General features: G+C 37.2%; 1 protein-coding gene across 2 annotated transcripts; it reads left to right on the top strand.

The window, feature by feature from the left end:
- Positions 1 to 1,495: 1,495 nt before the first annotated feature.
- Positions 1,496 to 13,145, top strand: LOC104898705 (uncharacterized). 2 transcript variants are annotated; one of them, XM_048647796.2, is made up of 11 exons: positions 1,496 to 2,111; positions 2,572 to 2,880; positions 2,968 to 3,076; positions 3,163 to 3,256; positions 3,836 to 3,923; positions 4,030 to 4,113; positions 8,441 to 8,537; positions 8,637 to 8,724; positions 9,598 to 9,703; positions 9,858 to 9,950; positions 12,290 to 12,494. In XM_048647796.2, the coding sequence occupies exons 1-11, from the start codon at positions 1,902 to 1,904 to the stop codon at positions 12,314 to 12,316; spliced, it is 1,305 nt and encodes a 434-aa protein (XP_048503753.1). In that variant the 5' UTR covers positions 1,496 to 1,901; the 3' UTR covers positions 12,317 to 12,494. The 2 variants fall into 2 exon arrangements, with proteins under 2 accessions (XP_048503753.1, XP_010684111.1); XM_010685809.4 differs by having other exon boundaries at positions 1,502 to 2,111; positions 12,351 to 13,145.
- The last annotated feature ends 1,873 nt before the right edge of the window (positions 13,146 to 15,018 follow it).

The raw sequence follows: 15,018 nt of genomic DNA, 5'->3' as shown, positions 1-15,018 counted from the left end.
GGTTTTCATGATGCTTAAGAAGATGTTTTATCCATAAATATAAAAATAACGAAACATGATAAATGAAAGTGAAAGACGGTTCTTGGCAGTACTTATGGGCACCGCAAGTGTCACCTTTGTTGTGACCGCCTTTCGGATATGGGCACCGCAAGTGTCACCTTTGTTGTGACCGCCTTTCGGATATGTATATGTTATGGGCACCGCAAGTGTCACCTTTGTTGTGACCGCCTTTCGGATTAATGTTATGGGCACCGCAAGTGTCACCTTTGTTGTGACCGCCTTTCGGATTAATGATTATGATGTTATGATGTTGTACTTGCCAAGTTACCATTAAAAAGATGTAAGATTATAAAGGATAATATCTCAAAATGGTCGAATTTCTATTATCAAGTTATATGTTTATGAAATGATGTTTGCGATATTCTCTTCTCCCTGTTTTCAAATAAAATGAGTTGAAATGAATTTACGTTGTTAGAGTAGTATGTTACTGAGCCTCGGCTCATGACGTTTTGTTTTTTAATTTTAGGTACCGATGGGGATGACGAAATGGCTTAGCAGTGAGGAAATGTTATTAGAATAACTCAAACAATTAAAGCTTTTGTAACTTAGTACTTACTTAGTTTAATTAACATTAACTCTGTTTTACTTTAATATAACCTAGTACGTTTAAGTTTCCATGTTATTATATGTTTATGCAAGTATGTTGCCTTGTATTTTCCTAATGGAAAGTACGGCAGTAACGCACCGACCAAAGGCTAGGACTTCCGCTGCTAATAATCAAGATTAATTAACCTAATAAAGACGCTCAGAGGTCGGGGCGTTACAGGCGTCCAATAAGGTATACGTCCATCATATTTTAGTGAATTACTCCACTAACATTTATCAAGGTTCTGAGTTTTCAATTGAGAATCCGGACGAGTTTAATGAAATCCAAGAATTGGTTCCGAAATTATCCCAACAACAAATAGTTGATCTTCAGCGATTAGTGTCCAAAAAGGAGGTAAAGGGTGTCGTCTTCCAGATGGAGGGTCTTAAAGCTCCGGGTCCTGATGGTATTCCGGCAAGCTTCTTCCAAAAATTCTAGCTGGAAGTCGAGAACGATATTTGGCTTGCGGTCTCTCATTTCTTTGAGAACGACTTTTTATTGAAGGAATGAAATTTTACCCATATTAATCTCATTCCTAAAGTTAATAGTATATTGAAATAATACAATAGTTATTGTGAAGAAAGAAGAAGTAAAAGTAAAAAGAACGCAAAATTACATAAAAAAAAAAACTAGATAGATAAAAAAAGTCAATAATTATATCTCTCATTGACTTAATCAAAAGCCTCAAAATATGTAAATCCACAAATTGGTTTGATGCGAAATGGAAAGTAGTATTATTCCTTTCATCTTCATATCAACCTAAATCTTGATGATCGGATGGTCCTCTCGTATGATATAGATTGAGTTAAAACTGTTTTTTCCCATAACCCCCCCTCACCTCAAATTGGCACTTTAGAATTAGATAATAATAAAATCAACTTAAACTCGTCAACTTTGAATCAGTATCCACACTCTCAATTCTCAAAAACTCACGCCGCATCTCTCCGGTTCTTCCCTTTTCTTCTCTTTTTCCCTCTTCCACTTCTCAACACACACACACACTCTCTCTCTCTCTCTCCTCCCACTACTTTCCTCAACAACGAACTTCCCAAAAACGCAGAAAACTCAAACGTAGAAGAAACCACAACTTTCTTATCCTTCTGAGATTCGAGATTATCAAAATTGAAGTCAGATTAAGTAGAAAAAGGCGAAATTCGATTTAATTTTGTTGAAAACCCTAGAAATTCTGATGTGATGGTCGCAGGTTTTTGTTCGATAATCAGCGACAACAACAATAGTAGTAGAATAATAAGAGATGATGAACAATAACGCAAACGGAATGATGTCACCATCATCATCATCAACATCTGGTGGTGGAGTAGCAGGTGCTAATAATAATAATAGTCAATCTGGTTCTTCTTTGAAGACTTACTTTAAAACTCCAGAAGGTCGTTACAAGCTTCAGTATGAGAAGTCTCATCCATCTGGTCTTCTTCATTATTCTCATGGAAAGACTGTTTCTCAGGTGCTTTTTTTTTACTTTGTTTTTATTTGATTGATCCTGTTTTTAGTCTTGTTTTAGGTCAACTTTACATTTGGTGCTTTTTTAGGGTTGAAATTTGATGATAGTTTGTTATCGGAATTCATTAGTTGGAAAATTATGGTTATTAGCGAATTGCTGCATTATGATTGTAATTGCTATCCTTTTTAGTCGAATTTGAGCGAGTTATACTCTATCTAGCCCGAGTTATGCTCTTTGAAGTCGATTTTGTTTGCTGATGAAAAGTGGTATATGTTTATCTAATCTAATCCGCAATTGGCGTTAGATGAAACTAAGTATGGTGGAGACGGCAGTACGTGTTGATTGGTGGCTGAATGGTGAATATGATCGAGAAATTTGTTGAGAATTGTTTGTCTTTGATTATGTGCTGAGTAGTTTTTATTTGTGGCCATTAGCTCATAGAAATTGGGTTGGTAATTTACAGGTAACGCTTGCTCAATTGAAAGACAAGCCAACTCAAGGCACACAAGCATCGACATCAGGAGCAGGTGTTGCGAGTGGGGTGAGATCAGCAGCTGCCAGAATTCTTGGTGGTGGAAATGGTAGGGCGCTTAGTTTTGTTGGAGGAAATGGAGGGAGTAAATATGGTAGTACTAGTAGTAGAAATGGATCTCTTGGTGCTTCTAGTGTGAGTAATTCGAGCAACAATCTGAATTTTGATGGAAAGGGGACATACTTGATATTTAATGTTGGGGATACAATTTTCATCAGTGATCTGAATTCACAGGATAAGGTGGGTTTTGTTTTTCACTTATGGTGTTTATTGATATCACCATTGCTAAGGTTTGTAGTTTTGTTTATCTGTCTGCTTCTTATGCAGGATCCAATTAAATCAATGCATTTTAGTAACTCGAACCCTCTTTGCCATGCATTTGATCTAGATGCCAAGGATGGTCATGATTTGCTTATCGGATTGAATTCAGGGGATGGTGAGTACATTCTTTAATTATAGATATTTTGACAACTATAAGGTTTACAGTGGAATAAAACTTTGTTTGGGGATTTCATGTGGTAGTGTATTCAGTGTCCCTAAGGCAGCAATTACAAGATATGGGGAAGAAGCTTGTAGGTGCACATCATTATAATAAAGATGGTTCTATAAACAGCAGGTACTGACTTTTATAATAATATGGTATACCAGTTTGAAACGAGCAATCATGTGTTATTGCTTACTATAATGATTTATTCCGGTTAGATTTTTCTAGCTTATTGTACTACGCTCTCCGTCCTTAATGATAGGCTGTATTTCCATTTTTGGCTTTCCCAAAATCGTGGTGGTTTAGATGCATAGCTAGTAGCAAGGCTCTATCATTCATCTTTCCTTAATGAATATATGCTTATTTATCAGGATCTGGTATTGAGATAGCTAGGAGCCTAGGACTGGGATCATAGGGTGCGTTAGAGCACTGACTACTCTTCACCTCATGTTAAATTATTATCATTAAAGACGAGATCATCATTATCCATTTTCCAGAACTGTTTATTGCTCATGAAATCTTGTTTATTTTACTGCTTGAAGCACAAAGAAAAAAATTTAAACATGTAGAAGTTAGTTAGATACTTTCTGGATAATATTTGTCCTTACAAGCTTACTTTTTTTCTTTTCTTACTCGAGAATATCTTTGACATTGGTTATATGTTCTATAATTGACACAATAATACTGTCAAATGGTGTCTTTTTTCCGCAGTCGTTGTACTAGTATTGCGTGGGTGCCCAGGGGTGATGGTGCCTTTGTCGTTGCTCATGCAGATGGAAATATGTATGTGTACGAGAAGGTGTGCCTATCATATTGCTAAAGTGCTGACCATTCCTAGCATGCTCGTCTTTGTGTATTTTGATTCTTTTTGGAAACTGATTCATTTTTCATGATTTTTGCTGTAGAGTAAAGATGGTGCTGCTGATTCTTCCTTCCCTGCCACCAAGGATATGACCCAGTTTTCTGTAGTCCATGCACGGACGAATAAGGTACTCTCCCTACTTCATAAATCTGTAGCATTGATCATTGGCAGTGCCTTGGAATTTCTTCTTGAGCATATTTTTCAGTCAAATTATTCTGTTGATGTGTGAATGGGGCTGTTAGTCTTCACCCATGGTCCCCTTTTTGCTTAGATGATCTGGCATTTACGTGCAATAGTGGTAAGACCTATGTATTACAGCAACAACTGATGAGGTTGAAACATGACTGGAGTGTTGGGGCTTTTGCTAGCTGGATTGAAAGAAGTGAATCTTGCTGTAGTTTTAATTCTTGTGTACTTGGATTTTCACCCCTTGTGAATTGTTTAGAAACTGAAGTGTAAAATAAGTGTGTACGTAATATTTTAATAACATTCTGGAGAAGTTTCAAGTCATCCAAGTGCTCGCTAAATAGTGAATGAAACATGGGTGAAATAGTCTGTGGTGCAAGCCCTGAAAGTGAGAAATAATTTATTGAAATCAGGAAAGAATTAACAAAAGCTATTCCTCAAGGATTCTGATTGTAAATTTTCTATCTTCACCTGATCTCCTATGCACAACTACTCCATGTCTGCAGTCTCATCGCACCACCACTATATATATGTACCGTGAAGAATTTCAGAAGCAAAAATCTAAGAATTGTCAAATTATCTATAGAACTTTGTCCTTTTCCAGAAACATTATTGTTTGACATAATCAAACCCTTTATTGTTTATTGAGATATCTCTGTTCTCGGCAAAAGTGAATGTTATGATAGGGATTTTGGTTGACTGAAAGACGTGATTCTCATTTTCTCACTGACGCAAATGGCTGGTTAGGGGGTGTGTTGTGTGTGTGCAGCGCGCGCTAAGCGCCCATATTTAGGGGGGGGGGGGAGGCGCACTTTAGGTTGTAAAATTACAAGTTAATGCCTGGTAGAATGAGATAGGTAGTTTGTTAGAGGAAAAACTCTATATATAGAGCAAATTGGAGGGAGAGAAGTATGTTGGCACTGTGGAAAGTAATTAGCAGTTTGTAGCTGGGGAGAGTGTCATACCTCTCGAAAACGAGCAAGGTTGTAATTGGCGATTAATCATCATGGTTAGCATTATTGTAATCATATCTTTCTTGTTCTTCCTTAATCTTTCTTCTTCCTATTTTAATCTCTCTGAACTGGCCACAATATCTCTGTTTTTGACAGATTAGAGAGGGAGCGAGGGGGTGCTGTTGAAATAGGGCTGAAATAACATTTTGGCAGGGGGGGGGAGGAGACAGGGTATTAGAGCTTGCTTTTCATTAGGGAAGGTACTAGGGTCACTATGGCCAGCTAATGGGAGAAAAACGTTTGGCAAATGCGGGGAGTGGGTGGTTGGGTCCAATGAGGATTTTCTTTGCTGTCTAACTATTGGTTATTCGCTTTTCTTCTTTGAACATTGACAAGTTATTATCTGAAAAGAGGTATTATATATAAGGACGTTTTACATTATAAATTGATGTAAATAAATTAAATTGCTAACTCATTTCTATGCTACTCTTTCGTGTCCGAAGAGTCTAATAATTTCCATTTCTTTGATTTTCTCTGCATGCATTTATGCATTGGAGACGCTTATAATATTTTGCTATTCTAATTGTTGACTTGTATTGCTTGTGGTATTAAAACTTGCTGTTTCATTACATAATGGTCGAGTTGTACTGGATATTTGAGTTGCCATGGTACGCGAAACCTTGTTACAGAATGTTGTGGAAAAAACCACATTCTTCTTGCCACGTCGTTCGTTACATTGGGCTGACTCGTGGCATTTTAACTTTTGTTTCCCAATGTCCTTTCTTTTGTCAAAATTGGCCAATTTATGTACTATTAAATATGTAGCGAATGAAATATAGTAAATTAAATAATTGTTCATTCACCAAATATATACTCCACTCATTTTGTGATAGATCTGGTCATTATTTTGAGTTTAAAAGAATACTTCTTAGACTTAAGAAGTGTAGATGAGGTGAACTCGTTAATATAAATCTTTCTATATATGCATGCCACGTTGTCGTGCTACGGTCCACATATTCGTTGAAAGCTGCTTTCATGACGTCACCATGATCGTGAATGCGACCGTGTCCGCAATTTTTCACCCTTGGGTTTGCTTACACATCACGCTTTATATTGCAGAAGCTTAGGTGGATCGATTATATTCACTTAATTGAGCACCAACTGAAATCAAACTTGGTTAGATCGAAGAGTTATGATTTAAAATATGTGGCTTGAATGAAACGTAAGTCTAGGATGTATGGCTATTATTCATTGTTTCTAAAACGAATCACGAGAATGTTAGATTTGTAGATTGAATATTGAACGGACAAGTCTAAGTGATGGACTTCATCTTATGAAATCAGGATGAACCAATTGTTAATGGTCTCATGCTGCACTATCTTGATCTCTGTTTCTTCGACACCTTCATTTACTTCTACACTCGGTTACTTCATTTTAAACCAAAAACTTGACATTTTTCTACGAAATGGCCGAGTTTGTCACCAGGACGTTTGAGTCCAAAATTCCAAGTAGACACTTTATCAGAGTATGTGTAACACAGATTTTGAATGTTGGTGGTCTTCCAGGGTAGCGAAGAGCCTCCGATGCTCCAATTTAGATGCTCCAATTTCTCTTCTTGGTTTCACATGATTTTCTTCCTTTTTTTTCTGGTTTTAATTTTTTTATTCCACTGATTGAGCGCGAGGGTGTCTCACTGACACCAATAAAGAGTAAAATGGTGGGGCTTTCAAATCTTTGAAAGAGGAAGTGACGATGGTATACTTGCTGTTGCCCATGGCTGGAGGGAGAGAATCTCAGGGACGAGAGAACTGTTCATAGAGTTTGAAAGATAAGAAGTTAATAAGAAACTTTAAGGTAGAAAGGAGTAAGGAGAGGGGTAGGAGAGAGAGAGAGAGAGAGAGAGAGAGGGAGGGAGGGAGGGGGGCGGGGGGGGGAGGGGGGGCGGGGGGAGAGGGGGAGCGGGGGGGGCGGGGGGGAGAGGGGGGAGCGGGGAGAAGGGGGGTGGAGGGGGGAGGGGGGAGGAGGGAGGGAGGGAGGGAGAGAGAGAGAGAGGGAGAGAGAGAGAGAGGGAGAGAGAGAGAGCAAGCAGGGGACGGGAAGTCATTTCATTAGAGAGGACAATTACCCTTGCTGGCTGTTTCCCAAATTTATTGTTGCTTATGACTTTCCTTGGTCAAGCTGCCAAATCTTTGACTATTATCTTTCTAATAAAAAATTGCCTGGTGAGCTGTGGAAATTTTTGAGTATAGAAGAATTATCTTTGAACTCCAGATGGTATGAGACAACTATCTATGTTATTCTCTCCAAAGCAGTGAGTAGTAACTAGTTGGTAAACAATATGTCCATATCTTTTGATCTCTTTCCCCTCTTTGTGTGTGGTGTTTGGGATCCATGGAAAGTTAATGATCAATAAATGTTAAACGACTTGTTCTCGCACTAGGGTTACTCTATTATAATATCCAAATTATATATTTTAAAGATTGAGATAACAATAAAAGACTTAGTAAATGAGCTCCATACTTATGATTTTGAAAAAAAATCCCACATATCAGATCCAGTTTTGTTTGACTAGTAAATGAATGGGATTTGGTGATGAAAAGAGAAATGAAAGGTTAAATAAATAAAAGGCTGCTTCAATTTGCCTTTTTTTTTTTTTTCAATTGCACCTACGTACTTCCTTCTCTCTAGCCTAGTATCTGATGTGCAGCTGATATCTTATCTCTTCCTGTGCTGAGATTGATTGAAGATTTTGGCTTGATGGGCACAATTAAGCACATTGCGTAGTTGACTTCTAACATATCTAGCAAAGCTTAATAATTCTCGATGATGCATGTTAGAGAGAGAAGTAAGCGGTTAGATTTTACCATGGCTAGTTGACAGCTAACGTATCTAGTGAAGCTTGATACTTTCTTGGCGATGCATGCCAGAGTGAGAAGTCAGTGTTTAGGGTTTTGGTACCATAGCTCGTTTAAAATTTTCTCCTTTTCTTTTACGGACATGTATAGGAACAGAGATACTGTGACTTATGATGTTAAAATATTTTGTCATTTTGGGTTCTTTTTTGTTGGAACGTCCATTTTTGTTTCCCGACGTCCAAAATGTTGTGTTACGGACAGATGCTGGAATGCAGGCCTTTGAATTTATTTCATGTGGATTGATATGTGCTATTTATCACATTGTAAATTGTAATGTTTAATGTATCAGATTGTAAACTTGTAATGTTTGATGTATTACTTTGTAAATTGTAATTAAGTTCAATTTTCAGAGGAATAATTCTACCTTCTAACATTTGTTCTTTATGCATATTATTTGCAGAGTAATCCAGCTGCTAGATGGCATATATGCCAAGGATCAATTAATAGCATAGCATTTTCAAATGATGGTGTCTATATGGCTACTGTTGGAAGAGATGGTATCTCTTTGAATATGCTTTGTATTACTATTGTGGAATGTTGTTGATAGTTAGTGTTAGATTGCCAGCTAATCTATCAGAGTCGATGCTTGAATGCAGGATATCTACGAGTGTTTGACTACTTGAAAGAACAACTTATATGTGGTGGAAAAAGTTATTATGGGGCTCTGCTTTGTTGTGCTTGGAGGTACTTTTTATATACTAACTTGAAGCTACTGTTTTGGTATTGTACTTTGTTGTTTACATGAAAGGCCATTTATTCATATCCCAATTATTGTAGCTATCAGTATTGGGGTTTCAATTTTTCGGTTCATTGGGGTCAGCTAGAAATAGAGAATAATTTTGGGTCCATTGGGATGTTGAAGATTTTTTGTTGTAGTATATGAAGTTGGAGCCTTGCTAAAGCACTGTAGGGGTCCAATTTGGAGAGACTAACGGATATTGGATATTCTTTTAGTATATCAACATTTTCCAGTACTAACTAAACACGTCTTGGTACCAAATATGGTTGTTCATGTATATTTACTAGTTACTACTATGAAGGTGTTTGGTACTATGAAACCTTCAGATATACTATTTCTGTTTATTTTAGTCGCACCATTTGCTTTTTGTACAAATTTTAAGAAAAGAGGAGAGAAAAGGAAATTGGACACCTTTGCCCATCTGATCAATTTTTTTCATTAGGGGAGGAGAGGGAATAGTTGAGGGTAAAATAGCATCAAAATCTTTGCCAAAAATTGGTGCAATTAGAAGAAAACAACCCAAAATGCGAAGTACTTTGAAACTTGTTTTGGTACCATAAAGCTTTCTAATGGTATAAATTAACCTTGTATTGATACTGAAAAATGCTTATTTGATATAATTAACATAACGCAAAAAGGGACCATAAGTCCATAACGATTGCTGATCAAGGTTTTCTCTACGAACTTGATAATGTAACACATCTGTTGAATGATGGAGCTACTTTTCCTCCTATCCGCTTTTAACAATACCAGCATCATCTCTGTGGTTGGATGATTGAAAAATGCTATGCGGTTGACTATAAATCATTAATTGACAGCGGGGACGGCAAGTATATATTGACTGGTGGTGAAGATGACCTGGTTCAAGTATGGAGTATGGAAGACCGAAAAGTTGTAGCTTGGGGAGAGGGTCATAACTCATGGGTAAGTTGTTGTACTTTGATCAGTAGAATGCTTCAATGCTTTGTATGCTTGGTTTGCATGATTACTTAGTATATTACTACCATCTGCTTCATATTTTGTGGATTTGCCAACTTTTGGTTTGAGAAGAAGTTCATTTGGACTGCATATTTGGCAGGTTAGTGGAGTAGCATTTGATCCTTTTTGGTCACCACCAAATTCTGACGATACAGGGGAAAGTGTTGTGTATCGTTTTGGCTCTGTTGGTCAGGTAAGCGGAATTCATATTCATGTGTCAGCTATTAGCCTATATGATCAATATAGAATGTCAATGTTTCAGAAACTTGTCGCTATTTGTAATTGTAATTAACTTTAGTTTGTATGTCATTAAAATATGTCTCTTTAGTTCTTTTTTAATTATCTCTGCTGTATAAAGCACAGTGAAATTGAATGAATTTTCCAACGTCTCATGCTGTAAGAGCACAACAACTATTAGAAATAAGACATACCTGCCTTTATTGGAGACCCTCATCTGTGCATCAAGGTGGATACTACGGTGACTTCTCTTCTACAAAATGAAACTGTAGTAAATGGCTTGGAGAGTCAGATGGGGCATTCACAGTCATAGCTGACGTTAATTTTTTTTTCTTGTGTGTGTGTGTGTGTGTGTGTGTGTGTGTGTGCTCGCGCGTGCATGGAGCAAACATACAGGGGAGAATTGCATATATCAAGGCCTACCTTCTGATACGTAACTAGGCTGTGCAGTGTCTGTTACACTTTTTCTGCTGGAAATTTGTCATTTAATAGTTATGGATGGAGATCCAGTGGCTATTTGCTAGTACCTGAACCCTGTGAACCCATCACCCCAATTTCGCGATTGAACTGAGAAGGCAAGGGTGGAAAGTGCGTATAAAAGCTGAGAGAATTAGTCCTCAGATTATGTACTAGAAAATTGACCTTTTCCCCTTAATTTTTAGTGCTCTTGTGGAAGATTGGAGTTTCAATCCAGACAGGCACGTAATAGATAAAATCAATTGGTATTTTTACTAGTTTATAGGGTAGTTTCATATTTTGGTTTATTATATCCAAGTTTTTGTAATTTCAGTTAGTCCCTAGCATACTTGTAAAAGGACTTCTTCGCTGCCGTTGTAAGATTGCTGGAGCTGGCAGATAGACAAAATTAAATACGGGTTCAGTACTTGGACTTGTTTTCTTTTATATCGGAGGAGACTCCACTTTCACTACATTACCCAAGCAAGATAGCAGAACCCACTTGAACTTTGATTTTGCTGATCCTTGATCCTAACAATTGAATTCGTTACGAGACCATAGGCCACCCCCCCCCCCCTCTCTACGGATTGATAAATATTCCCTCTGTCCCATAATAATCAATACAGTTTGACTGGCACATAGTTTTAGGAGCTTTATTTGACTTCTTTATTTTATTGTTGGTAGGTGGTAGTGGGTTATTTTTTTTTAATTGTGATTAGAGGATCATATGGCATGAAGTTTTTGAAATTAGGGGGTGGGGTGATGTTTCTTCAACTTTGTTGGGTTTCCTGAGAAGAGAGATAAGTAATATTAAATTGGTGGGGCCATGCCATTGTAGGAAGTATATTAATTAATGTGGAATGGATGAAAAAAGAAATGTACTAAGTAATGAGATGGAGGGAGTGGATCAATTACTTAAGGCTTGTGGGTCAATGTTTGGGCTGGTAAGGATCATTGTTATATGGACCCTTATTAGAAAATAAGGTCCATTACCAATTAGGTCCAAAATAAGACACTATAGTTTCATTGATTTGGATTAGCATGCTTTAAATCGGATTGGATTTGATTGGAATTGGTGTAAATTTTGATTGGTTTGGGCTCAAAATCAGAATACTGAATGAATTTTATATTGGATTGGACTCGGGCCAAATCCGAACAGAAATCTGAAGTTACACCCCATATGCTTTTGTTTAATACAACTTTTCGGTCTTTCTTGTTTTGCTTTATATTGTTTTCCTGTTCAGTAAAGTTCCGAATCCGGATTTACTGCTGTCCTCATCTGACTCACACAGAAACAGATAGAAAATCTAAGTGATGTTTTCATCTGTCATTATCTTGGTTTAATAGTTGTGGCAAAAACATGTCTGAAGAACTACTCATATAGCTCAAGTATATGCTGATAATGAGTTATTTGTGTGGGTTATCTTGCGATGTTTCAAAGTGGTGGTGCTTGAACTTTATTTTGGGATATAAATATGCAACTTTGCTTAGAGGTGACAGTTCGGGTACATTGGTAATCTTCACAAAGTGATTTGTGAATATCGGGTTGATCAATAAATGTATTAAGAAGTATAAGAATTGTAGGATGGTTGCATGAGATGACAAATGGATCAAAACGAGTCAATTTGGGTTCGGGTCATGTTGGTGTTTCACTTCGGAGATTCCTAGATGGTTAGGACTATAATAAACACTAGGGTACAATTTGAAATCTTTTGTGTAAAGTAAGTGGCTACTATCAATGCAAATCATTATGCATGCACAGTCAATTTACACTACTATGGGTTGTTGAATGTTGACTTTTTGAATTCCTGACAAAAAACTGTCTTGCTTGCTTTTAAGGTCATAGTCATAGCAGGCCAGATTTGATCGTTGCATTGACTTGAGCTCTTCTGTTGAGCAGGACACACAGCTTCTCCTCTGGGACTTGGAAATGAATGAGATTGTAGTACCACTTCGTCGAGCTCCTGGCGGGTCCCCTCGTAGCGGATCACCCACTTATAGCACTGCTAGCCAGTCTCCGCACTGGGACAGTGCCTGCGTGCCGGGTACATTACAGCCCTCACCCAGCATGCGAGATGTTCCAAAGCTTTCTCCTATGGTTGTGCATCGTGTTCACACTGAACCTCTTTCGGGTGTGATGTTTACTCAGGACTCTGTACTTACTGCTTGTCGAGAAGGTCACATAAAAGTCTGGATGAGACCTGGGTCTATTGAAAACCATTCCGGAAATTCAGAGACGATATTGAATGCTGGCTCGAGAGAGAAGCCAGTGATGATGGTGAAAAATAGTATATCTGGTTATAAGCAATAAAATACCTGCACAGTTTTTGATCCAACCAAACTTTTTACAGGCTTTTGCAAAAGCTAAAGGGATAGTGTTCTCATTCCCATGGCTTGGGCGAGTCCCAGTTCGAAGAGTTAATCATCCTCGCCATGTAGTAAGGGAAAGGGATTCATAAAGCGGAAAGTGCCACAATGCTAGCCTGTTTTGTAACTAATTTGGGTATATCGATTAGTAAGCGGGTTTGGGTATATAGTATAATTGCTCGTAGGGGAATGATTGATCTATTTCAAAGATTCCAATGTTTTTAACTACCAAGCAACAGGGTTGAGTTTCAAACAATTGATTCACCCGCTACTTGGGTTGGGTATATATGGTTATTGTTTGATTATAGAGCACAGTTTCCTTGCCTGATATTCAACTCCGTGTCAGTATTTGCTGCTTCCTTCTTACAAACTGCTCTCGCTCGGAAGGTCTATTCTACTTGTGTATCCTTCATGTTTTGGTAAAATTCTAAGATATGGTGAATAGATTAATATTATTCAACAAGGATTTAAATAATTTCTTTTTGAAGTGTGAATTTCACATACTTTTTGAGTGCTTCAACAACCAATGTAGATCTAGAATTTTAGATGTGATCTCTCTATTTAGTCCGCCAAGCAATGAATTAGAAGTTAGAACCAACACTTTAGTTTGCTAGAACAATGGAGAAATACTCTCTTTTTCTCTCAAGGAGTGCGCTGGTTTTAGGAAAATGATGGGAAGATTTTCTTTGCCTTTTTGTTATGTTTCCTTAAACATCATTTCCTAGTATATATATAATTAGATATATTTGGAGAACTATTAACCTACTCTCCTTTCCTAATTATGGCCAAAATCACAATCTTAATGGATTTAGGGTTCCTTTTTTCTAATTTATTTACTTGTTAAGTGTAATCTTGTAGGATTTGTATGTAATTTGGTTTTAGACATAATCACATTGGATCCACCGATCATAGTTGGTAACTAACAAAACTCTATAATGAAGTAAAATATCCAACTTAATCAATCTTCATATTTAATCATGTTCTATTATCAATAATTGCTAACTTGATCGAAGGACAATTCCTTCACTAGCAACCGCACAATTGTCCAATATTGGCGAAGGCAAGAATTATATTGCATTGTAAGACCACCTTTGAGCAACACTAACAAAGCGGCTAAGCATGTAACAGACCTATGGGCTTCTAAAGATAGAAAAGGTCTTCATTGGATAAGGAAGAATGTAACAGACCTACCAAAAGGTATGGGGGTCTAGGAATAAGATCTATTGATGTGATGAACAAAGTGTTCTTGATGAAGAAGGTTTGTCATATCTACAAAAACCCCATTGCTTTAATTAGTAGAGTATTCATCTATCAAGCCCAGTACCTTGGTTATGGGAAACTTTGTGAAGAAAATAGGAGTTCAAAGATCGTGGAGTTTCAAAGCAATCCAAGAAGCTTAAAAGGTTCTCTTTCAAAATTGGTAATGGTAATAAGATGGCCTCTTTCTCTCGGAATTGGCTTAATAGTGAGATTACGCTTGCTCATGACAATATTCCCTTGCAACAGATAAAGAATTCAAAGGTTATTGATTTCATTGACATTCATTCTCATATTTAGAAAGCCAATTTAGTAGGGAGATTTTTTGTGCATAATGATGCTCAAAAAATCTTAGCTATGGAATTATCTAGCAACTCAGTTGATGATCAAATGATATGGAAGCATCACAGGAACTTTACTTCTAAATCTGCTTATGCTTCCATTCTTCAGAGTTCCTTTCAAATTTCAGCTATTGTTCTTAACCCTGATGTCTTCAAGATCCTATGGTACCTTCCTATTATTCCAAAGTGGGAATTTTTTATGTGGAAGCTTCGTTATGATAAAATGCCAACGAAAATTCAATTTCATAGAAGAGGTATTCCCCTCTCCCCGGAATGTGATTGCTGCACCCAGGAGGTTGAAACTTCTAATCGTCTTTTTCGGAAATATACTCTAGCATACACAACCTGGCAACAAATTGGTCTAATTACTTTTTAAACTCAAGATGATCATCAAATGTATCATGATTTCCAAAAGCAAGGATGGGCTACAAAGCATTCGTATCAGAAGGCTAATTTGGACTCTCTGGAGTATTTGTATACATAGGAATGAGAGAGTTTTCAGGAATGTTCCTGTCCAAGTGACTAGAATTTATCAAAATATTACTTCGATCTATTGAATAACAACAACATTACCTCAATTCTCTCTCCTTACTTTCGAACCTT

This window comes from Beta vulgaris, chromosome 7 (genome assembly GCF_026745355.1).
Source record: "Beta vulgaris subsp. vulgaris cultivar EL10 chromosome 7, EL10.2, whole genome shotgun sequence".
NCBI lineage: Eukaryota > Viridiplantae > Streptophyta > Magnoliopsida > Caryophyllales > Amaranthaceae > Beta > Beta vulgaris.
This window is presented reverse-complemented; position numbering and strand designations above follow the sequence as displayed.